At 35.8% G+C, this 27,117-nt stretch overlaps 3 protein-coding genes and 1 long non-coding RNA gene across 6 annotated transcripts; 1 reads left to right on the top strand and 3 right to left on the bottom strand.

The window, feature by feature from the left end:
• Nucleotides 1-912: 912 nt before the first annotated feature.
• Nucleotides 913-4,886, bottom strand: LOC140794005 (cytokinin dehydrogenase 3-like). Its single transcript, XM_073145811.1, has 5 exons — nt 4,208-4,886; nt 3,984-4,111; nt 3,625-3,885; nt 3,298-3,560; nt 913-1,518 (listed from the first exon to the last, which is right to left on the bottom strand). The coding sequence occupies exons 1-5, from the start codon at nt 4,785-4,787 to the stop codon at nt 1,113-1,115; spliced, it is 1,638 nt and encodes a 545-aa protein (XP_073001912.1). The 5' UTR covers nt 4,788-4,886; the 3' UTR covers nt 913-1,112.
• Nucleotides 4,887-12,048: 7,162 nt separating this feature from the next.
• Nucleotides 12,049-18,469, top strand: LOC140793222 (uncharacterized). Of its 2 annotated transcripts, none has more exons than XR_012109926.1 (3): nt 12,049-12,106; nt 15,982-16,319; nt 17,897-18,469. It is a non-coding gene; the product is annotated as an uncharacterized lncRNA (long non-coding RNA). The 2 variants fall into 2 exon arrangements; XR_012109927.1 differs by lacking the exon at nt 12,049-12,106 and adding an exon at nt 12,147-12,183.
• Nucleotides 18,470-18,644: 175 nt separating this feature from the next.
• LOC140793221 (photosynthetic NDH subunit of lumenal location 3, chloroplastic-like) lies at nt 18,645-20,820 on the bottom strand. Of its 2 annotated transcripts, none has more exons than XM_073144588.1 (3): nt 20,770-20,820; nt 19,578-19,839; nt 18,645-19,165 (listed from the first exon to the last, which is right to left on the bottom strand). In XM_073144588.1, the coding sequence occupies exons 2-3, from the start codon at nt 19,818-19,820 to the stop codon at nt 18,905-18,907; spliced, it is 504 nt and encodes a 167-aa protein (XP_073000689.1). In that variant the 5' UTR covers nt 19,821-19,839; nt 20,770-20,820; the 3' UTR covers nt 18,645-18,904. The 2 variants fall into 2 exon arrangements, with proteins under 2 accessions (XP_073000689.1, XP_073000688.1); XM_073144587.1 differs by lacking the exon at nt 20,770-20,820 and adding an exon at nt 19,926-20,764.
• A 2,554-nt stretch (nt 20,821-23,374) lies between these two features.
• LOC140793288 (uncharacterized protein At2g24330-like) lies at nt 23,375-26,911 on the bottom strand. The gene is made up of 6 exons (XM_073144678.1): nt 26,896-26,911; nt 26,451-26,798; nt 24,801-24,945; nt 24,554-24,663; nt 24,010-24,424; nt 23,375-23,926 (listed from the first exon to the last, which is right to left on the bottom strand). Exons 2-6 carry the CDS (start codon nt 26,688-26,690, stop codon nt 23,688-23,690), a joined length of 1,149 nt encoding a protein of 382 aa, XP_073000779.1. The 5' UTR covers nt 26,691-26,798; nt 26,896-26,911; the 3' UTR covers nt 23,375-23,687.
• Nucleotides 26,912-27,117: the final 206 nt, after the last annotated feature.

Below are 27,117 nucleotides of genomic sequence, written 5' to 3'. Positions count from 1 at the left end.
TAAGTCTAAAATTTTATTTAGGCTCGATCACTTAATTTTGAGCTAGGCTTGAGCTAAACCTAATTCGAGCTCGAGTTAAGCTTGAGATTTAAATGAGGCCAATTCAAGCTTATTTCAAGCCGAGAGGAATTTACATATAATTTGAGCTTCGAGCTTGGATATAATCAAACTAACTCGATAATAATTTTAAACATAATTTTTTGTTCAAGACTAAATTCACTTAACTCGAGCCTAAGCTGAAATCGAGCTGCTCGATTATTTTGACAGCTCCCAACTGGAGAAGTCAAATTAATTGATCACCTCGGAAAAGTTCTATCCTTCTAGCAATTGGAGGAAACCATTAGGTGGTAGAGCACAAGAGCTTAATATATTATTCTAACTTTTTCCATGTCTCACAAGTAGTTGAATCAAAATCCTTGCTAGAAACAAAATAAGAATTTTAATTGTAAAAAAATTATCTAAGAAGAAGAATTTTAGTTTCTTTCTACCCTTGTCTTAAGGGTCTCCCTTGTCGCGGAAGATTTATCCTTTCTCCTATGCCTAAGTAATTAAGTGGAGTGGAGGAGTTCTTTCTTTCCATAGGAGATTTTTCTCTTTCTTTTTTTATTTTCTTTTTCCGTCGTTCCCCGGATGGTTCCACCCTATCTTTTTTCCTTTCTTTCTCCTATGTATTAATCTTTGCAACTTAATTATATTAGTTTTTTGTATTTGGCAACATTGGGCTCTTATGTGCACAAATTGTGTCCACTTAATTATAGAAAGATATACATTATTTACACTTAATTATAGAAAAAATATACATATTATGTGGAAAATGTGTGTAGTTAATTTTCAAACGCACAAGCAGCTATATCCTTAGCCCACGATTCAAGGTGGCGGCGGCAAAGATTAGCAGCATATTGGACTTAGAAGTGATTGGACTCGCACTTCATTATTGGGCTGGAGATTTGAATCAAAAGCCCAAAAAAATAGTGAGCAGTGTCCAATCTTCCGTTGAATGATATAAGCTTTAAAAACTAAGTTTGAATAAAATTTAAAGACTACTGTAACAATTTCTCTCTGTTATCATGTACAACATTCCATGATCCCCAACTTGCCATTCAATAGATACATCATTCATGTGTAGCTTGGAAGGTTAGATGATCACCGTAGACATTGATAAGATCTTGACATCGGCGTGAGGAAGTGGAAGCATAGATTCTTGAGAAAATTTCTTGGCCGGGGCTGAGAATACACCGAGGATCAAATCGAGACTTCCGGTCGGCGAACCGATGCCAATGGCGACCGAAGTGGTCGGTCCATTGGCTCAGCGATGGATGGTGAGCTAAGTACTGCTTCGCGCCGGCGTGCTCTCTAGCAGTCTTGGCCAGCCACGTATTGCGATGGAGGATCTCGTCGAGGCAACCACCGGAGCACGACTTAGGGTTAGCGGAGCGAAGCATCCCTACGACATATATCACTTGCTCCCCTGATCCGGGCGTTGCCTCCGGTAGCACGACCGATGTGTTGGTGTCCCACCTGCCAAATATTGGGATCCATGAACCATATAGAGGCTTAAAACAGCTTGCAAGTCTCTATGGAGTATGGAGGGAAAAACAAATAAATTTAAACGAACAATTTTCCACTTAACACCCCAAAAGTTTAGTAATCTTATTTTAGGTTGAGAAGTAACTTCCATTGCGTAGAAAAAGGAGCATCGTCTACTCTAATGGAGCCCACCATAGGAGAGTTTGTTTTCAAGCAGGAACTTCCATTGCGGCTTAAATTTCTTGTCAGATAGTTCAGTATCAAAGAATCCATTAACCAAATCTAAACGACAACTCTGAGGAAAGACTCAAATTATAGGAATTTTTACATAATGTCACTCAAAACTTTTTAAATATCAGAATTATCTTCATACTCTTCAAAATATTATAATTGTTATCGAAATTATATAGGCTCTTCCAAAAATATAATTAAGACTAAACTTAAATTAAGAAAGATTTTGTTACATAACTATTCTTCAAAAACCTATTATTTATTTGTATACCTCTCTAAAGTAGAGATATTTGCATATCTACCCCCTCAAAATACATGGTTTTATGTCTATATCATTTAAAACATTATCCTTTAGAGTTAATTAAACTTTAAATTTAAAATAATTTAAATACAAAAGATAAAAATATCTTTATTCTAGTTTTCATAGATTTAAATTTTTGAGACTTAATTTGAAAATAATTGGGAGAGTATCTATATAAATACCATACGTTTTGATGGATATACCATCTATTAGAAATACTATATGAATATTATGTTAAAAACTGACTATGGCTATTTTAAAGAATCAAAAGACTTTAGTGACAATTATGTAAAATCCAAAACTATACCAGAAGAATATTTATGCACAAATTTCGCAGTTTAGTTTATTTTCTTTAATTGATAGATATAACAAGTACAGAATAATGCAAATTGCAAAGCAAGAATATAGTGTGAAATAGCAAGAATAAGTGATCATTTAAAGGAAGTGAAGACTAAATCAAGCATTGAATACTGAGAAGGACTGGTTTAAAATTATGGCTGTTTAATTTGCCCTTTGAATGATGAATGTCAAAATGCTGCAATTTTGTCTGACTATAATTTCAGTCTGACATAATCAATATGCTTGTTGAATGATACATTGAACTTGGATCAAAAGTCAGACTCAAAATCTCTTACAGAATCAAGCGACTTAGATTTGACTTTGATGTTCAATTATTTGCACTGTATATAATCCATATTAAAAAGTTTACTTTTCTGAAAAAGGAAAAAAATCTGAAGTCTTTTGAAAGAAAAAAACAATAAAGACATTCTTAATGACAGGTCAAACCTTAATCTTTTGTCACTTGATGCTAGTACTTGTAATCATGAATGTGAAGAATGCATTGTTTAATCAGCTTTATTAGAGAACATGGCAACAGCTTTCTTTTAGAATAGCAAAGGAAATCTTTTTAATCATGTGTCAACTCTTAAAAAATTTCAAAGGCTCAAGCAGCTTAGGTTTGACATTGTTGTTCTAGTTGTGATGGATGGTGAAGAACAGAGACCCACAAGCAATCCCTAAACGAAAGCAACATAATATAACCTAGTTATTAAATTCAAAACTTTACTAATTCACAAGGAATAGATGGCACTGGACTGTTCAAACACCGAGGCAAAATCAAAGAAGCTGGCAATATTGAACAGGGAAATAATATTGTAAAGTTACCATATATCTTACATTAGCATATAACAGTCAAGGAGTTCTAACAATAGAAACTAGTTGATCAGAACATTCCTTACTTGTCTCTGAGAAATGGGTAAATGAGAATAGGGCCCTCAAAGTCATCTGCTGAGATATTATCCATCACCAGGTCCCTAATTTGGTTTATCCCAGACTTTGGCACAAACATGTTGAGCCATGGATGGGGGACTTCCCAAAGTCCTCTTCTCCTCAGGCTCATCTCCTCTATCCTGACCCTATTGAGGAAATCAAAGTAGGAGACCTCCACAGTGTACATTTGGGATGGCATGTAGCTCATTTGCCTTGAGATTTCCTCCACAACCTGATACAGGGGATTATCATCAGTCTACAAGTATTTTGAGGAAATAGGCATATGAGGGGCTTACTTGATCTGCATTGGTGCGTTTGTCCTGGTACTCATGGACCACAAACTCTATACAGTAGTACACTTTGGAGTTGGCCTTGGTGCCAAAATCTGGGATGAATTCCATATGGGCAGGGAAGGCAATGGAAGAGCTATGAAGGGATTGCTCATTGAGAACTATGAACCCCTCAAGATAGTCCACCGAGTCTGGCATTGAGAGCAACAGCTCTTGATCTCTGCTGAAGGTGTGGAAATAATCGTAAAAGGCTCTGACCCACTTCACCTAAGGATGTAACAATCCATCTCCAATGAATTATAACCAAAAGATCACATCTATAATACAAGGCAAAGTGTTGAGTGGTAAAAGCCTTTGAGCTTTACCTTCTCCGGAGCATCTTGAAGTAATATCCTTGCCCTTGTTATAATGCCAAATTGGCCGAGCCCACCAAGAACTGCATTGAAAAGCTCAGAATCTTTGGTTGGTGAGCATGTCACCAGCTCACCTTCTCCTGCAAAATAGAAATTGAAAGTCTAATTATAGCCTTTGAGCATCTCAAAAGACAATAAGGAAAGAAAAAGGTGTTATGTTTAATGTCTTGATTCACCTGTCACCACTTCCAGTTGCAGGACATTGCTAATCTGAGGTCCGTATTTGAAGGTCTGACCACTAATCCCACCATTGGAGAGAGTCCCGCCAATGCTGAGATAGAGGTAGTCTGTCCAAGACCTTGGAGCCAACGCAAGCTTCAAGCTCTCCTCGAGGAGCTCCATCCAGAGAGCTCCACCACTGACATCTGCATAAGAAAATCCAGACTCCCCTTCTCTTCTCTTGTGGATTTCAATGTTGGAAGGGAGAGAATCCATCTCAATGACAATGCCGTCAAGAGCTTGGGCTTGGCCATGGATGGAGTGCCCTGCTCCTCTTGCTGCAACTGTCACCTTGCTGAAGGACGAAGAAGACAAGGAGACAAGAAGCATGGAGATGTCTCTCGGGGATTGAGGCCTTAGTACTGCAGAAGGAGAGTTGAAAAGAATCCTTCCAAAATCTACGGATGCAGTTGTGGTGGTCTGCACAAGGTTTAGTGGGTCAAAGTCCACAGGGCTCTGGATGAACTTGTTTGGAGAACAGAGAGCCAGTAGGAGGACCAGAACACTAACTCTAGTGCAGAACAGAGCAAAGTCCATGGCTAGAAAGCACTAATCAACTCAAATGCTCAAGGAAACTTTTACATACTACAAGTATTATTACAAGATACCACAAAGAAGGAATTCTTGAGACCCCCAGATGAGGTTTGAGAGAAGGAGATAAAAGGAGAGAGCACTTCCAGAGCAAACAGTTGAAGCAGTCACATAGCCAGAAAAGCTTTCATGTGATCTTCTACTATATCTATTCCCCACCTTTAAGATGTTCTCATCTTTATCTCTGGAGCAGGAGCAATGAGGATGTGGAGATGGAAGGAACACACATTAGTAAAAGTAGAGAAAGAGAGAGAGGACAGAACAGAATTCTCCCGTCAAGAGAAAGGGCAAAAGTACAGATCTCATTGTATTCTTTTGTCTGGGGGTCTTATTGTACTTATAGGAAATAGAAATTCCTTCCCATCTCCACCTTTAAGATGCTCTCATCTGCACAAAAGAAACCCAGGTAGCTCTCTCTATCCCTGGAACAGGAACAATGAGGAGGTGGAGATGGAAGGAACACACATTGTAAAAACAGAGACAGGACAGGAACAGAACTCTATATACTGCCAAGGAAAGGGCAAAAGTATAGATCTCCTTGTTTTAATTGGAAAAAGAACTTGTGGGGGCCCTTGGGGGTTGAGTTATTCCAGGTCCTAAGTTAAACTTCCAGGTTAAATAATGCAATGCAGCTCAAAGCTTATGCTTATAATAAAGAAATCTAATTTTAATATTGAATTTATATCTATAGAAAAAGGATACTCCTTTTATATTCTAATGATCTTTCTCCAACTCAACTAAACTCTATTAGTGGCTTTTAGGGTCAAGAGCCTTGATTCCCCTCTCTATAGACACATTGAGATTAATATTTGATTTTTTTTTTTTTTACTGAAGTGTTATACACACAGTTTAAACTCATTTGATTTTTTTAGAAGAATTGACTCAGTTGTCTAATGTATAAATAGAAGAAAATAGGGCTTATAAACTAAGAGCCCATGATTTAAAAAGAATACCAAGATAGATCCTTTTGTGTGACTTCTCCTGTTGCTCTTGACCAGAGCTCATTAAATGGGATGAGTAGACATGTCCAATACCTCAAGATGCCCTGGTGCCAAATCTTTTATGCATTGTTCTGTCGTTGCTGGTACTGTGATCTAGGACCCAGATCCAGTGATGATGATGATTGGCCACCGGCCATCCAAGAGGATGCCATGGATTGTGTGGTTGGAATCTGTGAGCTTTGCGCAACTGGGCTAAGGCCAAAATCCTCTTTCCATTCTAAGCATTCTGATGAGCTTTTTAAGCCAATTCAGCTCTGGCTCTAATCTATCTACTGGTACAAGATAATCTTGTCTCTTGTCCTTGGAGATTACTGTCACACTTTACAAAAAAGTGATAGAATGTAATAGAGTCTACTACAAATTATGCTTCCATTTGCTTCTCTCCACCACAAGCCACTGCAAGGCACCACTTGTCCTTAGTAGATCTTCTTCTATTGCCTTCCACCAACCACAGTAGATCCTCTTTATGCTATATGCCATTGGCAATTATAATCTCCATTAGATTATCGCTTTGTCGTATTAGATTTCAATGCATCTACTCATATTATGTTTAGTAAAAAAAGTGAAGCAAATAAAAAGATGAATTCCCTGTTCAAATGACTTGTTGAATGAGCATCCATTGACCTATAAAGGAGGTATGTAGATAAATGGATCAGATATTGCCTAGACCCTAGACTAGAGAGTAGAGACACATCCAAAAAGGTGAATTTCTGTCTATATTTTTTTTTACCTTTTTGGATACTTAGCTAGATTGTCATTGGACACAATTCTGCCACATTAGCATGTAATTAGTTTTTTCCATCATTGTCCAAATCTTGGTCAGCTTTCTTCTAATTTAGTTGCCTCTTTTATTCAAAATCTTCAACTTGCCTCTTTTTATTAGCACCAAAATTATTCTCTATCATTCTCCTCATCTTGTAGAGATCCTAAGAACTAGACTCGTGAGTTCTTTAGATGCTAAAATTTAATTTTATATTGAGGAAGATAGCATTCAGTAAAATGGTCCATTAGAAGAAGTCATATTTCTTCATCATCATGAGATCTAGCATCCTACCGATTTACATTATTAAACGAGCATAAACTGCTATTAACTTGATATCTAGATTGTCTCTATCTTCGTGCATCATTTTGTTTATGTCATTCTTCTCTCAACACAATTTGTATGGTTTAGCTCAACAGTGGTGACACTTTTATCATAAAAAATTTGGATATTTGAGTAAACTAAGACTAAGCTCCGTATAATATTCACGAGTCTATGTACATGTTTCTTACTCTCCAAAAACAATATCTAGAAACAAAAAGCCATGTTCAAATTTGAAACATGTGTGTTTACCGCCTTAATTAACCTTAGTTAACAAGCTTTGTATATGAATATTTTTGCATACTTTGTTATACAAGTCAAGATTATGCATGTGTCACAGAGATTTTATATGTAAGCTTTCAGACACACCAAGATTTCCATCAGAAACTAGTCAAACGAAAGAGCATGCATTTACCTCTCAAACCTCATCTTATTCTAGAATCATATGCTTTTATCCAAGGACAAGTTAAGACCTCATATGGCCAACCAATGTGCTCTTTGTTACTTAGATTCTACTACATCTATCCTTATCTTGCCATATCATCGTAGACTCTAACAGAGATAGGCAAGTCTTTTGGTGAGAATGAAATCTTTCTCAACAGTACTTACTGTTCATGCATCAACGATTACTACTTGTAGTATTTGGTTATGAGAGTTACGGTTTAATTATCAGAACATCTGCAATGAAAAATAATGTAACTGCTTGAGAAATTTTATCAAACATACAAGAAATTAAGTATCTTATTTGAGACTCTCCAAATAACTGTCAGAATTAGAGTACAATATATGCGAGTCTTTTTGGTGAAGGTTTACTTATAATTTTCAGTTCAGAACATCTGCAATGAAAATTAATGCAACTTCTCAAAAATTTTATCAGACATTCAGTAAAGCCTCTTATTTGAGTCTCTCCAAATAATTGTCAGAATTAGAGTACAATATAAGCAAGTCTTTTTCGCAAAGGTTTACTTATAATTTTTCAGTCTAAAACAAGGACTGCTTCTTCCTACTAATTTCCGGAAAAAGGTTTTCCAGAAATAAGTTTACAATCTTCTTACTGATGATCATCTAATCCATAAGACCTAGTCAGTATTGGTAGACAGCTTTTAATGCTAATCCTAGATATTAAACAAAAACAATCTTTGTTCTTTCATTAGATTACAATATTGGATTAGGGAGTTGATGAAAACTCCATATACGCTAAATTATAGGATTTGGAATCACATTAGGTGATTTGTCTACATCAACATATATCTTGTATGTTTTCAACAAATGAGAACTAGCAAACTATACCTCACCTAACTGTCTGCTGGCATTTGATTACTAGCATTATCTTGGGAAAAATAGGGAGAGAGAATGCTAATCATCTAGGATTAGATTATGCTGACCATTAAAAAAACTTCATTAATGGACCATTAGTGAAATAAATCTCTTGTCAACTAGCTTATGGATTACAAGGAAGAAAGAAGAAGGATCCAAGTAAACTCCCAACAAAATGATCAACAGGGACTTGCAGCATTTTATATGGATTCAGGAGAAGTATATATGAGTTTGTGTTTCATATATACTAACCATTTTAGATTGCAAAGAAAATTATCTTCCAGTATATATGTACAAGGATAATAAAACATACCTCATAAACTACTAATCATTTTCATATGAACCCATCATCCGTTTTTAGTCCGCACTAATCCACTAAACTATGTAAAATTTCTCACCCCCGACAATATTAATGAAATAAACGAAACAATCATTTTACACTCAACTTTTCTTTCTTTTGTCTCTAAAACAAAGGGTAAAATGATCTCACGTATTATTTTTTAATAAAAAATATAACGGATAACCAACGAAAGAAACATTCCAAAGGTCTGTGTGTAGTTAAAAATGACATTTATTACTAAAATAAATAAGAAGGTCTATATAAAAATAAATAATAGTTCATAATTTTAGGTGTAATTATCTTAGATAATAATATGAAATATGAATGCTGAAAAAAAAAAACTATAAATTGTGAACAGGCCCGGCTCACTTTTGGACTTCTTGGGCTTTGAAGTTTCTCTACCTAATGAAGTTCTGAATGCTTTGAAGTAGAGCCTAAACCCAAGATACCAGAGCTTATGATCTTTAATATTGGAGAAAATTATGAACAATATTTTGGCAACATCACAAATAGAGCCCTCTATTTACTAGAAAATACTAAAGTACATAGTTTATCTTAATAAAAACATAATGAATGACATTAGCAAAAAGAATATTTCACCCACTCCAGATAATATTTTTATTTTTCATAAAGTATTTTTATCTTGCTCCTCTAATTTGTTTATTGAGCTTAAATAACAGTAAATTTGAATCTGGTTTAGTGTCTAAATATGATTTTAGTGTAGTTAGCTTGTAAAAAATTTCTAACCATGTCCTATTTGGTTTTCCTTTTTATTTTAATTAAAAAAATCTTTTTTCTTCTTCCATTTTCTTATCTTACAAATAAACCTCTTGAAAAGCTGCAAAAGAAAAAAGAAAAAAGAAAAAGAAAATATTACGACTGAGGAAAAAACAAAAGAATTGCATTTTTTGTATTTATCTTTTCTTATAAAGAAATGAGAATATCGATGCCACTAAGATTTAAATTAAGACCATTATACAACATTAACTATTTATTTCTCATCTTGAAATTGGGTAGTTATAATAATTAAAAATTACATATATTTGATGCTGGTACCTTTATGTAGTTAGGAATTTTATTAGTTGATCCACTAAGTCCACGACAAAGATACTCTGCTTTCCTAAACTACTGTGCTAATTCACTTTTCGGCAAAGCTTTGGCATTTTTTGTTGGCATTCCTTAGGCAAAGACTAAAAACTCATCTCGGTTTTCAGTGACTCGCTTAACTACTGTTAAAATTCTCAGCTGATTGGTAGATCCATTCTATAATTTTTGAAATGATGTCCATCCTAGATTAATATTTGAATATTAGTGTTTGCTATTGTTGAAATTGTTGGAGGAAATTAAAAGCGGAGATTAATGAAATCAAATGGCTAGGCATTTGTAACCGTCGGGCAAAGGTAAATCTATCTCTTAAACAAATTTGTTGTTCACTTGTTGCGATTGAAAATTACGAAGGCAATTTATTCTCGGGATACAAGACCGTCACGAATCAAGGTGCAACTCGCAAAATTGAACATTGATACCAACAAGAGCTAATTGTAACAAAACAAGCACTTAGGTCTATGAAATTGTCCAAAACAATAGCACCATCTTCTATTTATAGAAAATGAAAAGATACCAATTAAAATGTGCTAGTAGTTAGATAACTAAAAAATAATTATATAACTAAAAAGTAGTTGGATAACTGAAATATAATTATGGTAATTAAATAACTAGAAAATAGTTAGATAATTAAAATGTAGTTATAATAGTTAAATAACTAACAAATAGTTATAATTATGAAAATGTGTCTAATCTAAATATTTATTCACAAAATTATTCATTTTAAAATAACACCGTAGAAATATTTTCTATTAGGAGTAACAATATCACCGCCCATCTTCTAACTAAATTAGCTATATGTATAGATAGTTATAAAATTTGGTCTTAGCTTAGAACTAGATCTTCTCTGTAATCAGTGATTTCAACGAACCTCAGTGTAAGGATACTTTCTCAAGAAAAAAACACCTTGAGAGTAAATATGGTTTGGGAAATAGGTTACTGGGTAACGATTGTTCTATTTACCTACAACATTATCTTTAACTGCCTCCTTCTGATCCCCTTTTCTCAATGACTTGATATCAGCATGAAAGATTTCATCATAAAAAATGATTGAAATCGCCTTAGAAATGGTTTTAAACTATTATATTTTATAGATTCTAGGGGAATTTTTTTTATCTTTGTAAAAAAACTTTTTTTTTTTCTTTTAGTATTTTTTTATAGATAAATGTTAGTCCAGGCCCACTTATTTTTTATCTTTTGAAATATAGTTTGGACTATTCATTTTGAGAGTTATTAAGACAAAAAGATTAATTTCAAGAGTCATTAAGATTAGAAATTAATCATGAGAAGTATTATATTGAAAGTTTGAGCAAATAAGACCTTATAAATATAGTCATGAGCAATGAATCATTGGTAAGTCCAAATTATAACTACTCCATTCAATTTAGTAATTGGTTTGATCATAAATACTAGGGATGACAAAAGTTGATTGACTCAATAACATGATATAATAATTTAGCTTTTAAATTAATTTAGTTATAGTCTAATCTAGTTTGGCTCATAAATGGATCAACTTGTCTAACCTAATTAATAATCAAATCGTATTTGTGTTTATTAACCTAATCATTTAACCATTTAACTATTTATTATCTAACCGATCAATATGTTTATGACACGATAATTTGATTGTAACCTAAATAACATGCTTATCACCTGAATAACCTATTTTAATTTATAACACAAAAATTCTATTTATCACTCCTATAAATTTTGTTTAGAACCTGAATAAACTAGTTTGTAAGTTGTTTTTCCCTTGGGGAGCTATTGCCTTAGACTCTCGAAGCATTCATTCCTCTCTCCTTTTAAAGTGGTTGCGATCTTAGTGTCTCCTCTCCTCCATTTTATTTTGACCTCCTATTTTTATCTTTCTATAGTTTGGCATTAAGATGTCCCTCTGTATTATTTCGTATCACTTAACTACCATATACTTATAGCCTATATGAAATTTAACCACCCTCTACTTAGAACTAATGTGGGATTATTAAATTTTCTACCAAAATTATTAACGACGCCAAAGCCTAAAGACTTTAAAATAAGAGTTGAAAATCTATTTTCCCACAATTTCTTTAATTTTTATGGACTAAAATACCCTTCTTTAAACAAAAATCTTTCTCCTTGAATATATTGTAATCTCTAATAAAAATAATGAGGATATTTAATAATTTTAAACATTCTTTTAATGACGTTATTAATTTATATTTATTATAAGTAGAAGGTGGTTAAGGGATACGGAATAACTTTACGCCAAATATAAGGGGAATATATATATATATATATATATATCCGTATACCGGGTCGGATCTTCAGTTTTGGCCCTGGGTTCCTATTATCCTATATAAGTCGGCCAAGACTCCACTATTCTTCATTCTTCCGTCGCTCGCTCCATCTCCTCTCGCCGTAGCGGATTCTTGCTTCTTTCCAGGTAATTTTTTTACGATTTCTTCTCTCTCTTTCTCTCTCTCCTCAACATTGTCATTTTGATTCTTCTATTCCATGTCGGTAGGGTTTCGTGCGCTTTTTTCTCGTTTTTTTGAGAGAATTGTGTGATAAACAGATTACTTGTTGATTCGGTAAACTTTGGGCTTCGGAGTTTTGCAACCAGTTTCTTTTCGTATCAATTACTTCCTTAGAAGATATGATATCTTCTTGATGTTTATTAATTTAGGATATGAGGCGGCTAGGATTTCGAAAGTTTCTGCCGAATTACTATTTTAGGGTTCTTGTTTGCCGTAGATTTACTGCTTGTTTGTTTTGTATAAGGTTGTTTAGATCGTAGGTTTTATGCTTTATTATAGGGAAGAGAGCAAGGTGAGGCTTTATTGTATCTATGTTGGTTGAAGTGATCGGTGTTGGTTAGGGCTCACGAGAGAGGCGGTTGATCTATAACTGATTGCCGCCGATGTTGAAATCAATAATGATGACATATTTGAGTTTATGGCTTGTAAAACAAGAAGTTAAATTATACAAACACATTTGTAAATTTAGGAAATGTTCTCGGTGCAGACAGCTAGTGTACGAGAAGTGCAGCTACTTATGATGATATTTTCATGATTATATGACAGCCCTGGCGGCGTATTTGGTTGTTCTTGATTAGAAGAACATTATTATAGATGATGTCAGCATTCTTTTGGTTATATTTTTAACTAATCAGTAACCAGAAGGCCCTTCTGATACTTTTGACTATAATATGAATGCATTCAATCTTATTGGCTTATTGAACTCTTACAGCTTGAGATGCATTAATTTAAGCTAGCTCTTGGGTTATGATCCTGTTGTTATCTTCCATTTGATCTAACAGAACAAAGAAGAGGTGGATAGAGGTATTATCTCTCTAAGTCATTTTGTACATTAAAGTACAAATGTTAGATTCTGAATCATTTGAAAGTGCCTGGTGCACTAAATTAGCAATATTAGATCATGCATCATTCTAAAGCATTTGGTACATTAAAGTAGCAATATTAGATTATGCTAGAAGGTTCTTAAAAGGGTGATGTATTTTTGTAGTACTGCATGGAAGCCTGTGCAGAAGCTTTGCTTGGACCATTCTAAACGAAATGCTTATGTGATGTACAAGTTAAGATCAGTTAGCTTTGTGTGGCTTTTATCTTAATTTGCTCAAAGCATAGAACTGTAGAAGAATCCAAAAATTATAAGTTCTCGATTTTCCTCGTCTAGAATATACCTATATCTATAGATTATGTCTAGAGATTGCTCATGGACTGCAAGAGTAGACACTCAAATTCAGTGGTCCATTGTAACATCCTTAAAAAAGAAAAATGAGGCGCACATGCTGGGTGGGTGCATGCGCTACATTGCCTTCTTTCTCTCCACCTTGCATGTCTTTGTTTTGATAGAAGTTGATCCAAAATCTTCAACGGGAATATTTAGATTGGGTCATTCCTTAATCTATAAATTTTCATATATATATATATATATATATATATATATATATATATATATATATATATGTATATATTCCTTTCTCTCCCTTTTTCTCGTCTCTTTCGCAGCCAACTGTAGTTTCTTTTCCTCTCTATTTTTTTTCTCCTCTTTTCCGTCTCTGTGTGAAGGAGGGCACTCGTCGTCCGTGAGCCACCGGACCCCTCTAAGCACTCACTCCTTTCTCCGGTTAGTGATCTTGGCCCTCAAGTGTAGGAGCGGCACTCCAAGGGGCTATGTTTCTATTGTGATGATAAGTACATGCACAGACATTGTTGTTCACAACCAAGGGGCACCGTCTTGCTTCTCGACAGACCAGAGGTTGAAAATGATGACAATGCCGCTGTGGAGAATCTAGAGGAGGAGTAATGAGAATTATTGGTAGGCGAGGTGAAGGAGGAGAAAGAAGAAGAGATGGCAGTAGGAGCGTCGTTGCACATGTACTCGAGCATGGTTACACCGAAGGCATTGTGGGTGAACGGGATGATCAAGCGAGCCATGGTTCTGATCTTGATAGACACATGAAGTACTCACAACTTCTTAGACGGAAGGCTCCTAGGAGAGGTTGGGCTCAAAATAGAACTGATCGGGGACTTGACAGTGAAAATAAGTGATGGCTCGATGCTAGAGACTAACAGGCTCTACTGACGCAGTCCACTACAAGTGCAAGACTTTACCTTTAATGTAGATCTGTGATACGACTTGGGTTGGACCTAACTGTCTCGAGCTGAATCACTTATGTTTTCAAAGAATAAGAATTTCGACTGCCACGTTCGAACACCCCATTTGAACGCCTGCATACGTTTGTAAGTATAGAGAATGTAATTTGCCTATTTGAACACGCCCGTCTTCATTTGAATGCCTGCATACGTTCGTAAATACAGAGAACATATTTTGCTCGTTCAAATGCGCCTGACCCCGTTCGAACGCGCTCGATAAGAATGCAATGTTTATAGAGTTATCTTCTATTTGTTTTGCTTGTTAGGTTAGTTTCTAAATATGCGAAAGACATTTAGTGGGGACACAATTATTCGTCCCGTTTATTCTCGTAGGCACAAAAGGGCTGCACCTGTGGTCATTTGACTTAACGAGGGTTGTGACTAGCCACCTTTGAAAAAATCCCTAGACACACGTATGTATCTAAACACTAGGCAATGATCACGCTCGTTCGCTTAAGTAAAAGTCCGTAGAAATATTAAGAACGAAAGCAGAGATGAACACCGAGATTTTAACGTGGAAAAACCCAAACGGGAAAAAACTACGGATCCAAACTCGGATTAAAACCAATAACTAGAATAGTAGCAGTTATAAGACTGACTCACAAAACAACCCGTCGATCCAAACGACTTTGTTCCTCTCAGTCTTGCTCGCTAGAACCCACGATTCATCGCTTCTCGTGATTGAAGTACAATCTCAGTAACCCTCGAGATTGATCTTTCGTCTAGATAGCCCTTAAGACGAAAGATTAACTTTTGTAGATGAGTGGAACCTTGTTAGTTGAAGAACCGTTGTAGCCTCAAGAAGTCTCCTTCAATAATGCTTCTTCAACTACCCTAGAGATAGGGTTTCACAATCCTTATATATGATCTCCAAGATAGAGCCAAATCCTAATCTTATCCGTACTCACGAAAGTACAAGATAGAGCCAAATCCAAATCTTATCCGTACTCACGAAAGTACAAGATAGAGCCAAATCCAAATCTTATCCGTACTCACGAAAGTACAAGATAGAGCCAAATCCAAATCTTATCCGTACTCACGATCTTCAAGATAGAGCCAAATCCAAATCTTATCCGTACTCACGATCTTCAAGATAGAGCCAAATTCAAATCTTATCCGCACTCATGAAAGTACAAGATAGAGTCAAATCCTAATCTTATCCGTACTCACGAAAGTACAATATTCTTAAACTTTGTTGGTGCGTTCGAACGGGCTCGAGCCCGTTCGAACGCGACAGCTTAAATTCTTCAGGTTGCGTTCGAACGCGTTTATGAACGCAACTCTCGGTCTGTGTGAACGTAGTACCCGCGTTCAAATGCGTTTGTGAACGCGGCTCTCTGTCTGTGTGAACGCAGTATCCGCGTTCGAACGCGTTTGTGAACGCGGTGGCTTTTCTCCAATAATCTTGCAATTCTTCAAACCAGAGATATTCTAGACTTGTGTAAAGCTCATATACATGAAAAAATATACTTAGAATATTTTGTACACAATTGCCAACAAATAAAAACCTAACAACCTTCTAGGGCTATTTTCGTCTTTTTATTTTTTATTTTATTTTACCTATATAAAGGCTTGTAATCTTCTTTTATTAATTAATGAATACTTTGAGAGTTTTAACATATTGAGTGTTTGTTGGTAGACTCTAACGTCGCTAGATTCCGACTCCTCGGTTGGTGGATTCTCCGGGTTTGATTATTTTTCCTACTTCTTGCAATTGAGACGTTATCTTGCATCATCTTTGGTATCAGAGCAGATCGTTTTCCAGTTTATGGATGCTTCACCGCCTATATTCTATGCGGCGCCACATCTTTTCTTCGTCAGATCAATTGCCCCACGAACACCGGAGCGCTACGAGATCCTTCGCCCGACAACATCAAGATTTGAATCCAAGTTGCGTAAGGAAATCACCCTCAACAAGGAAAAAAAGAAACCATTATCATCACCAAATATCCATACAAAGTTACAAGATCATCAAAAGTAAGCTTTATTTACTAGATCTTCTTTTCTCGTTGTAAATAAAAAAGAAAAAGAAAGAGCATCTCTGTAAAAAAAAAAGTCAAATTTCGAAATTTAGTTTATTTGTTTCCTCTTTTATCTTTAATTTTGAATTTCGAAATTTTGAAATTTGGAAATTCAGATCTGGAAGATAAATTTTTTTCTTATCTCAATTAGTTTTCATAATTTTGGGGAATTAATTCCCATAATTTTGGGGATTAATACTTATCTTCTAGTACCTTCCTAACTTAATTCCAACCAAACCCAAAATATAAACCCATTAACTAACTAAACCTAATCCTCACTCCACCCGATCAATCCAAACCTCATTTAACCCAAATTCCACTAAAACCAAACCCAACCATCCCGTCTTCTTCTTCTTCCTTTCTAACCCTCACCATCATCACATCGAGCCACGAAGACTTCAGGGAAGTGTGCCTGCGACACGAGGTCGACGACGCGAGGCTTTGGCACACGAGCAGCAACGACCTGAAGTCGCCTGCCGACGTGAATTGCCAGCGAAGCTGAAATCCCATAAATTATGTATTTTTGTTTTAACCTATTAAACTAAAATTAAAATTGAGTGGTGGAAGAGGGCTTACCAAGGAGTCACGTGGTGGTCTCCGATGGCTCCGGCGGCACTCCGGCAGGCTAATTCCACTGCGTGACTTCGACGGTGAGAAAGAAGAAAGCGGAGGAGAGGAAGAAAAAAGGGAAACGGCTGGGGGAAGGGGTTGAGGAGAGAGAAAAATTAGGGTTTAATTTATAGTGCAAAATCAAAATCTAAATTAGATTTGGATTCGGCGAGATTTCGACGACTGCCTAATCGCGTGCCGAAGAGGGAGAAGGGAGGGGGTTGCACGTGCACCCTCCTCTCTCAACCCTTTTTTTTTTCGGTTCTAACATGTGCTCTCAACCAAAGACCTTGGGAAATAAAAATGGTCCTAATCATAATGCTCTCCTTTCAAAATAGGAATTTGAGTTGTGAAATATGCAAACACTATTGATGTAGTGACTAAATATTTTTCAGGTTTTGTATAATGGGAAAAGAGCTTTACATATACTGAATTATGCAATGCTAGTTTTGATGGAGCTGAGAGAATTGAAGAGTACAGCCCTATTAGCTTATTAAACTGCAGTTACAAAATTGTCACAAAGCTGATTACTATCTGGCTTTGTAGGGTAATTCGGAATTAATTAATTATTATTAAAGTGCATTCATAAAAAAAAGATTTATTTTGGATAATATGGTTTGTGTGCATGAAATCAATTTTTGGGTAAAAAATATTGCAACATTAGGAAACAAATAGACTTAAGAACTAGTGATCAGGAAAACTCAAAAGAAATTCTTTCTGAAGCTGGGCTCAAACTGTAAAAGTGGTTTACTCTATATTTGAATGGCCTACTAATAAGGCATAAACATGCGGCTTTAGTTTGAACCTTCATACATTTCAGGAATCTACCAACTCTGTTTTGTTTTCCTCTTCTGTCCTTGAGTCTTTATATCAGAGAAGTTGAAATCAAACATGCCCATTTTGACATTGTTGTATTTTTTGAAGGCACATGTACCAAACAGCAGTAAGCGGGTGATGGGGATTAGAAGTGCCTGAATACTGTAATTACACAATCTTTCCTCTGTAGAAATGTCATTGTTTTCTTCAGAGTTCTACCCTGGATGCAGTCAGATCAGGAAGAGTGTGTAAGATCCTAATCGTGATGCTGATGGGAGAACCAGAAGTGAGCGAGTAGAAACCACTGCATGCTGCGGGGTGTTCGTTATATTACCTGATACGATATGTTGAGATTTTGCTAGGTCAAGTATATACGTACATATTTTATAGAGAAGGTATGCAGAACTGTTAGGGCAGCATTACAACTGGTAGTTTTGTAAATGGAAAAGCCTTTTTTGTTAACCACAGTTAAAAGCTAATGCTATACCCTATATTCTTCTTGGAGGAACTGCATTTTCACAAGGCCATGATCAACGGTCGTAATTTGCAACAATATGAACCCTTGCACTCCTGGTTCTAGTTTCCGTATTGATTTTAAACTTTTCGCTGTAATTTTTTTACTATTTGGTGTACGCATATTCTCTGGGACATATTAAAATGCACCATAGATCTAAACAATAATTTTAACTGCAGGAACTGCAACATTCATGATTGAGTGAGTAATGCTAGGGTTTATTTATTTATTCCGACAGGGCTAATCATTGCGAAAAACCTTAAACTGATGAAAATTACTTACATAATATATGCATATTGTTGTGGTTGTATATTGCTTATATTATCTCCGTCTGGATCAGACTTTATTTCTTGAGAAGGTTGAATCAGTCTATTGTTTATTCTTGTGATTAATGACCCCCAAGTTCTCAAGAATTAAGATGGGAGTTAAAAAAAAAAAATGAATGACCTTTGAGATAAAAAAAAATGAAAATAAAAATAAAAGAGGGACAAAGCTTGCGAATGGTTAGCAGTTACGCATCTCTACTAAACACAAGTGATGTGTTACTCATTAATATGGAGTACAAACAGAGCCTTCTCTTTCCTTCAAGTAAATCAACCAAACTAGCAAGGCTTCTGTTCTTCTTCTCCTTGTTGTTGTTGTTGTTGTTGTTGTTGTTGTTCTTGTTGTTGTTGTTGTTGTTGTTGTTGTTGTTGTTGTTTTTTTTTTTCTGATCCTCTCCTCAGTGCAATGCAACTAATCTTCCAATACTCCAACTCATTAGGAAGAAGTAGAGCAGCCATTACTTCTTGCAGAGCACGAGTTGTATTACTGTAACAGACCTGTGTCAAGGAGACGTTTCGACTCTTAACCGCGTCGTCAAGCTGCCATTCAGCACAAGCCAACATTTTAGTCGGAAGAAGCCAAATGTATGTCAATCAATTGTCTAAGTTTATGTAAGCACATTCATCAGTTTGCTATGTCACATGCGTTAAATATTTAGGATTGTCACAATCTCCCCTTATATATATAATCATATCAAATTCGACTAAGACACATCTAAATATCCTGGTCAAATTGGCTGCAGTTGGTGTATTAATTCCTAATAGGTCTATATAGGCTGCTCAAGGATGAACTCTGGGACAATAACAAGGGAAAATTTGAATGTTGCCTAATAGAGATAATCGAATTAAGAAAGTATATCACTATGATAGACTTGACTTGAAACTTTTTTAATTTTCTGACTAATAGCAGCTGAGCATCTAAATAACCAATCACGTTAAATAATAATAATACCTCCTCCATGAAGTAGAACAGCTTATTGCCAAGGTCGGAGAGAGACTTCTTGCGCTTGTTGCCTTTCGATCGCGAGATCACGCGATTGAGATCACAAAACAAGAAGTTGGTCTTGAGCCTGATCTCCCTTCCGATCAACTCCCACAAATCTTCGTCGTTGTCGATCACATCGTCTTCCATTAAAAGCAGATCGGACGCACAACTTCTGATCCTAAAAATGCATCCCATGTTCTCAGCTTCCATTGCTGCAGCTCTTCCTTTCCTATTTGACACACAAAGGAGAGAGTCCCAGATCTCAGGATCTCAAACTTCTAATTTAAAGGACATCAATAGTTTGACAAATCTAACCTACGATATTAAATAGATGCTAAAAAGGAGGTATATTTTGGCGTCATGTAGTGCATCAGCTTTGAGACAAAGAAAGGTGCCAGAATAGAAAGCCATTAGGATTAAAAAACGAAGAACAATTGCATAGAAGAAGAGCTTGTGAGATTTGAGCACAGCTCTCATAAAAAGAACTTCTGTTAGGAAACAGGAACTCTGTTGCATTCTTGGTGCCAGGAAACTCAAAGCCTTTTCAATGATAATTTCATCTAGCAAAAGTCTTAGTAGGAGTTCATAAACAATACAAAGAAAAGGTTGACATATACTGCCATATATATATATAGATATATAAAGAAAGCTACTTGCTTCTGGCAAAGGGTAAAAGAGAGAATAAACAGAGGAACAATAAGAGAGAGGAAGAAACAACACCAAGAAAACGGCAGAGAGCTCTGGGTATTGCAGAGTATCCTTCCCGAGTTCTTCCTGCATGAACTCGGCAAGATTACCATCCTGCCCCTTATTCCTTGGTCAACTATTCATGGAAAATAAAAACACAACAAGAAGAAGAAGAAGAAGAAGAAGAAGAAGAAGAAGAAGACTGAATAGCTTGCAAGAAATTTCGACAACTGATGGGAGAAGAGAGTAATTAAGGCAGGCCTAGCTCTTAATCCAGAGAGATTACCAATCCCCAATACACCAATTTATACTCTTACCGTAAGTTCTTCGAGTAAAATAATTCCTAAGAATACGTCGGAAAACCACCAAAAAGGAGATGAAATGGGATTACAACGAAAAAGCAAAGAAGCCAAGATTGAAGGAGAAGGAGAAGGAGAAGAAGAAGAAGAAGAAGAAGAAGAAGAGAACCCACCTCGCTCTCCTCCAAATTAATCTCTCTCTCTTCGTCCAGTAACAGATAATATCAGAGTTGTTACCTCGAGGGCTAATCTGCAAAAAGATTCCTCCTCCGTACACCCAAACGAAGCAATCTTATCAATTAACTATATACATGTAAAATTATCAATATGTATTAGTTATAATTGAAATGTTAAATAATAATAATTATTATTATTATTATATTTATTTATGATTAATACATAATACATATTCTAATTTTTGCTCATAATTTAATAATTAAAATAATACTCTAAGGATCATAGAAGTAAGAAATCAAAATTAATTTTTATAATATTTATATCAACTCAAGATCGTGTATAAACTATTAAAACAATAAGATAAAATCTATCTAATTAAGTATTTTAATTATTAAAAAAAATTGAAACTTTAAGTGAATACTTAGATATACTATAATATCTATTAACAAACGTGGATAATATGCGGAAACTAAAGCGTGTAAAAGACAATTGTAAATAAAAAAAATTTATGTGAAAAAAATTTTAAATACGAATTCAAACTCGAATCTAAACTAATAACTAAAACACGTAGCAATTAACAAAAAACTTATAGATCACCTCCTAATTCTCATGACTCAATCTGTGCCAACTTTATTCGCTAGACCCTACGAAATACTTAATAAATTTTCAAACTTTGGACCCTCCATTTTGATATAGATGAGTTAAAGATGAAAACAATTCAGCCCATTCATTCTAAAACTGAGACCGCTTCTCTAAAATGATCTCTAAATTAATACTTCATATCCTAATATGATTATCTTTTAGAGATAAGATAAATATTTCTTAGAGATAAGATAAATATACTTTAGAGATAAGATAAATATTCTTTAGAGATAAGATAAATATTCTTTTAGAGATAAAATAAATATCCCTAAGTTTCTCTTGGTCCTCTCCGTTCTATGTTTTAATTAAGAAATTATAGATAATCACAAAAGTAAAATTAAAATTAAAATTCGGACACTATTTATTAATTTATCACTTTTCTAAAAAAATTTTCCAAATTTTAAAAGAAAATAAAACAAGAGTTAGGTCTTCAAAGTTTACGAAAATCGCTCTGCCAGTGTTATGGTACTAGTAGCTAGTTGACGTTATCCTCTGGGGTGCTTCTGAGCCGTTGATGAAGGTTCGTTGTCCATCCGATGGTTGATCATCTGTGATTGGACGACCATAATTTATGACCACGCCGGAGATAATGGCGTCGTATCCAGCAGCAATCGAGGGTTTTATATATATATATATATATATATATATTAATAAAGGTTGCAGAATTTCCCGAGTAATTTTCAAATATAAATTATATTTACAATGAGTATAGAAACTATTACAGATGTGTTAGCATAGTCGACGTATATATATATACTGTTGGTAATAAGAGAGTAAATTAGTGCAATCTTAATAGTTTAAGAGATCTATGGAAGTGATTCCCCTTTCAAATAAATATCTCTGTTCTAGTAGTATTTCGGATAAATTACAATTTACCCTCTTAAGTTTGGTCCAATTTTCACACCAAATTATAGTAATAGAAATATAAAAACAAATTAATCGCTTTTGCATAAATATAATCTAATTTAAAAATAATAAGAATAATTTAGTTATTTAGTAATTTGCTAACAAAAAAAGAATCATAACAATTGCAACTTGGTGTGGACGAGGAAGAGTTAAATGCTTGAAGTTTAAAGTATAAGAGTATATTAAAATTGAGCTAAATAATGTGGAGTAAACTAAAATTTGCTCTAAAAAAATTCTCTTAAACTTGGGAAAGTAGACTAAAAATATCCAAAATATTCATGAATGTCATCTTAGTGACATCCTACGTCTCTTTGGTTTTTAACTTCATCTAACTTGGATATATACAAGATAAGATAAACAATAAGATGGAAATATTGGTCGTGCAAAGTGGTGAGCTCTGGTTCATCATTCTCAATCTCACAATTTTTTTATTAGAATTTCTGACTCTCTTTTTTGTGTGTAGTTGTGGTGGGGATTGTTTTATTTCTACTTCTTGCAAGATGGGGTTTTTTTTTTTTCTCTTTTCAAATCGGATTAACATCACTCCATGTTCACTTTCTATTCCCATGTGTATGAGTGAGGAGAACCATGTGGCCAATCACTTGGTCAGAATGTGTAAAGTTCATGTGTGAAGATTTGAGTAAATCTCTAGCATTTACTATGTTCAAGAGTCAACTAATAACTTAGCTGACATTTTTGCTACATAAGATATAGATGTAGATTTGTCGAAGTGCTGTCCTTTTGAGATCTAGTTCATTTGATTAGTCTAATCCCTCACATTACCACGCATGGTAATGTATGCATGCACAGCATAAATACTTTAAAAGACATAGCCAATCATTACCATACATACATGTCCATACCTTAACAGCAGATGAATTTTCTCCTCTCATGTTTCAAAAGAGTGGAAAGTGAGTCCTTACAATATGGGGGCACCAAACTAACATAGTTGGAGCTTTTATTGGCTGTGCCATTGACTGTAGAGCTCATACAATAATATGAAGGCAAGAGAGAAGTAGACCATGCGACTTAATTTGATACCAGACTTCCATCTTTGCTAGAAAGAATTTATTGAGTTTAATTCCTGTTCTACTTTTCCTGCCACATTGCATTGTTCATAGTGACTGTTGATTCACATAATCTATGCATCACATAGTACAGAAGCAAGCAATGTAATCATTTTTCTTCAACTCACATAACGGAAGCTCAGAACTACCTGTGACATCTAGTAGCTTAAACTGTCTGCTGGTAGATAAATATCTAGTAAAAAGTAAAAAATTTACAACAATACAACATCGAAGCTCTTTCCATTCTTTTCGTAGAGAATGCGAACGCAAGAAGGAAAAAGTTGGAAGTGCTGTCAGCCTCAACTAGCCGGCTTGTCGAGTTTCTCATCTCTCTGGCCCAACTCTTGGACAGACGCGGTGCTCACTTCATTCTCTGTTACAGCATCTGAAGGATAATTTTCATTGACTAGAGCAAGTGGAATTGCCTTGCCAGGGCTGACACCTGAGTCTCGCTCTCCAGATGGCTTTGATGTGTTCAGCGCATGACAATGAGGACAGTAATACGTTATGTATGGAAAATCTTCTTTCCTGGCGAGCCCTGCAAATATTCAATTATCGAATGAAATGCTGCTGCAAATGGTTTAGTAATTAATGACAAAGCATCAGAACAATTTGACGCACCATTATGCATGTGGCAAGTGCCACATATGAGTGCGTAGCACTGTGATGGATCCTCACCAACAAGCAAGGCAGCTATACGGGCAATCCATCCATTATTAGTGACTGAGCCTCTATAATGCTCAACTCCCTCATTACTTGGGCCAGCAGCTTCTTGGCCATCACCCATTGATTCATTGGATGATGCATTGGCGATCTGAGGAACTGCAGTGCTCACAGTGCTACTGCTTATTGCGTGAGCTTGTCTCCTATTTCTCAACCCATTTGACTGCCCCATCTGAGTATCATTGTTTTTCACCACTGTTGTATTGCTACTGGTTTCATCTCCAACATAAACTTTCAAGCCAGAATCAGCCCCTAATTTAGATGCTAGAACAGCAGTTGCTGCAGCTTTTGCAGCTGGATCAAGGTCATATTTCTGAACCAGAGGTAAGCCAAATAAGTATGCAATTGAACAAAGCAAAGACTAACTAGAGAATAGAAAGGGGCAGTTCGATGCAAGGACACAAGGATCTCAGGAATATCTATGCACTTATTAACTGCTTACTTGAATAAGCTGCTGTGTAGTGTAATAATTCGTTCTCTCTTTAAGTTCATCAATCTTGGCTTTTCTCTCCGCTCGCAACCTTTCAAGCGTCTTCTGGTCCTTGCGCTCGACTACATATAGAAGTCCAAATGATCCAATCAACTATAAGTTGATACTATCAGTCTATCATACAAATCACGTATGAGTTCCTTGTATCATGACGACAGCAACAATTAAATTATTTGAATGTAGAGTTTGAGATATTTACACATCCTTGTGAAGCTCATGAGTGTTGAATAGATAACATAAGATAAAGGTGGTAATATGAACATAGGCAAAACTCTAACTGCCCTCATCTGCCAGCTCAGATCCAATGATCTTGTAGTCATGATAGCATAGACAACTGCTACTGCCTAGTGAAAATCAAGAGCCATAAGAACCAAGTATGTGTTTTCAAAGTCAAGAGGTATCTATTTGCATAAACATAAATGCCACCAAAAATTCTTGGTAAAAAAGCAGTCATAAGAGAATCTACAAACAAGCAAAAACAGGCAGGAAATTTAGCAAGCCTATTTCAACGTATTTGAATTCATTACAAATAACTAGGCATGATACAGAACAAAAGCTGTCAAAATTATTTAAATTTCATATTCTGATAGCTTATCAATCTATGCTCCAAATGCTAGTACCAGATCAAAGCTAAATATTTGACAGATGCTTCTATAAAGACCCAGATGTCCATTATATGAATACGTAAAATACAGTGTCTCCAATCCTAGAAGCAAGATAATATAATGAAATGTTTTGCAAGCCAAAGATGGTCAGCATATTCATTTCCAGAAGAATGGCCAAATCTTGGCTTCCTAAGTTCACTAAAATGAAAATTCATCATTATCACCTAGCCTTCACCACGCCATATGAGCATGTCGAAGCAGCGAAGGTGCATCAGGGGCTCACGGCTAGCAATTATAAAAAGAGAAAAACTAAAGTGGGGCTTGCTAAAAAATCTATAAAGATGGTTGTCAGGTATGGCTCCCCACACTCTCAGTCATAGTTTAGGCCCATATTTTTCCAGAAGCAACTCTCCATATTTCCTCTCTACATGCAAAGAGCCTCACTAGAGAGAAAATGATAACTTTCAATAAAGGAAACCCTCATCCCAAAAAGCCTAGTTATTACAGCCGGGAACAACCAACAGCTTAGAAGCTACAGTAAATTTCCTTTCTTTTTCATTCACTTTTCAGATTCCTTATCTTCCCTGCACCGTTTACCTTGTCTTCTTTCAATCCATACTAAATAGCTGCTAGCATTTGTTGCATCTGCTAGCCTGTGGAGATGCAATTGCCTCTGATGCTTTTGGGCCCCGGCACCAGGGGCAAGCATCAGATGCAATTGCAGCTCCTCATTTGTCTAAAATTTCGAATTGCCGAGATTAAGTCTAAGTTGATGATTAGCTAAAAACCTAAAAAGTCAAATGTATTAAAAAAAAAAATCAACACCTACAACGGTTTTGTGCTTCTTCCTAGTTTGAACTAAATCAAGAAAATCCTCAAGGACTGCAACTGAGCTCTAGCATGAATTTTCAGGAATGGAAAAAATAAAAGAAGATAAATCTATAAATGGCTAAGTACGAGTTCATAAATGAACAAAGAGGATAAGATAAGAGAGAAGCTCACAAGGAAAAACAGTAGGTATCCTAAAGATCATTGACCAGCTTCAAATTTGATAAATTTTCTTATAAATACATTTGAACTCGCCACACAGTTACTCTCCACGAAGAAGTTCACAAAGACAATATAATTTCACAAACTTTACAAGCTATATTTAAAGATGTCAATAGATGATTAAATCGCCTAAAAAATTACTCCATAATCCCGACCGCAGATTATATATATATATATATCGGCAAGAAACGCACCTCCGCCATCACGGATAGAACGATGAGATTCCTAACAATCCTCCTCGAGGTATTCGCCCTCCACTTCATCCTCGCATGGACCGAGGCCTCCTCTTTCGACAGATACTGCAGCCGCTTCTCGTAATCCTCACCGCTACCTCCCAACAAAGACCTCCATATCCGCGACAAGATCCCTCTCCTCCGCTTCTTCTCCGGGGCCGACTTCACCGGGGCCGCCGTACCACCGGCGTCCTCCGCCATCTCGCGAGCTCGAGGAACACCACGAGCGGAGGAATAGATCCGATCGATTAGGGTTCACAACGACGAGGAAAAGGCGAAATCGACATCGAATCGGATCCCGAAAACGACCTGGGAGGAGACGAGAGGAGAGATGAGTCACCGTCCTCTCGAGGGAATTAAACTGAAGGAATAAAGAGGAGCGGCGCGAGAGAGTCGAGATGGTTACCGAAAATTACCCAGACGAAGGATTTGAATTTAAGAGATATGTTTGCATATAACACCTTTTTTTTCCGCTCTTTGCAAAGAGAACCCTATCTTTCTATAAAACTAGCTGAAGAGGTCCCCTTCGAGTTTTCTGAGTGTATATTTATTAGGCTCTATTATATTTTATCCTTATATTTGGACCTAGTATTATTTTACCCCCTTATACTATAACGTCATACTTATA

This window comes from Typha latifolia, chromosome 8 (genome assembly GCF_019914945.1).
Source record: "Typha latifolia isolate L0001 chromosome 8, TyphaL0001v2, whole genome shotgun sequence".
In the NCBI taxonomy this organism is placed as follows: domain Eukaryota; kingdom Viridiplantae; phylum Streptophyta; class Magnoliopsida; order Poales; family Typhaceae; genus Typha; species Typha latifolia.
This window is presented reverse-complemented; position numbering and strand designations above follow the sequence as displayed.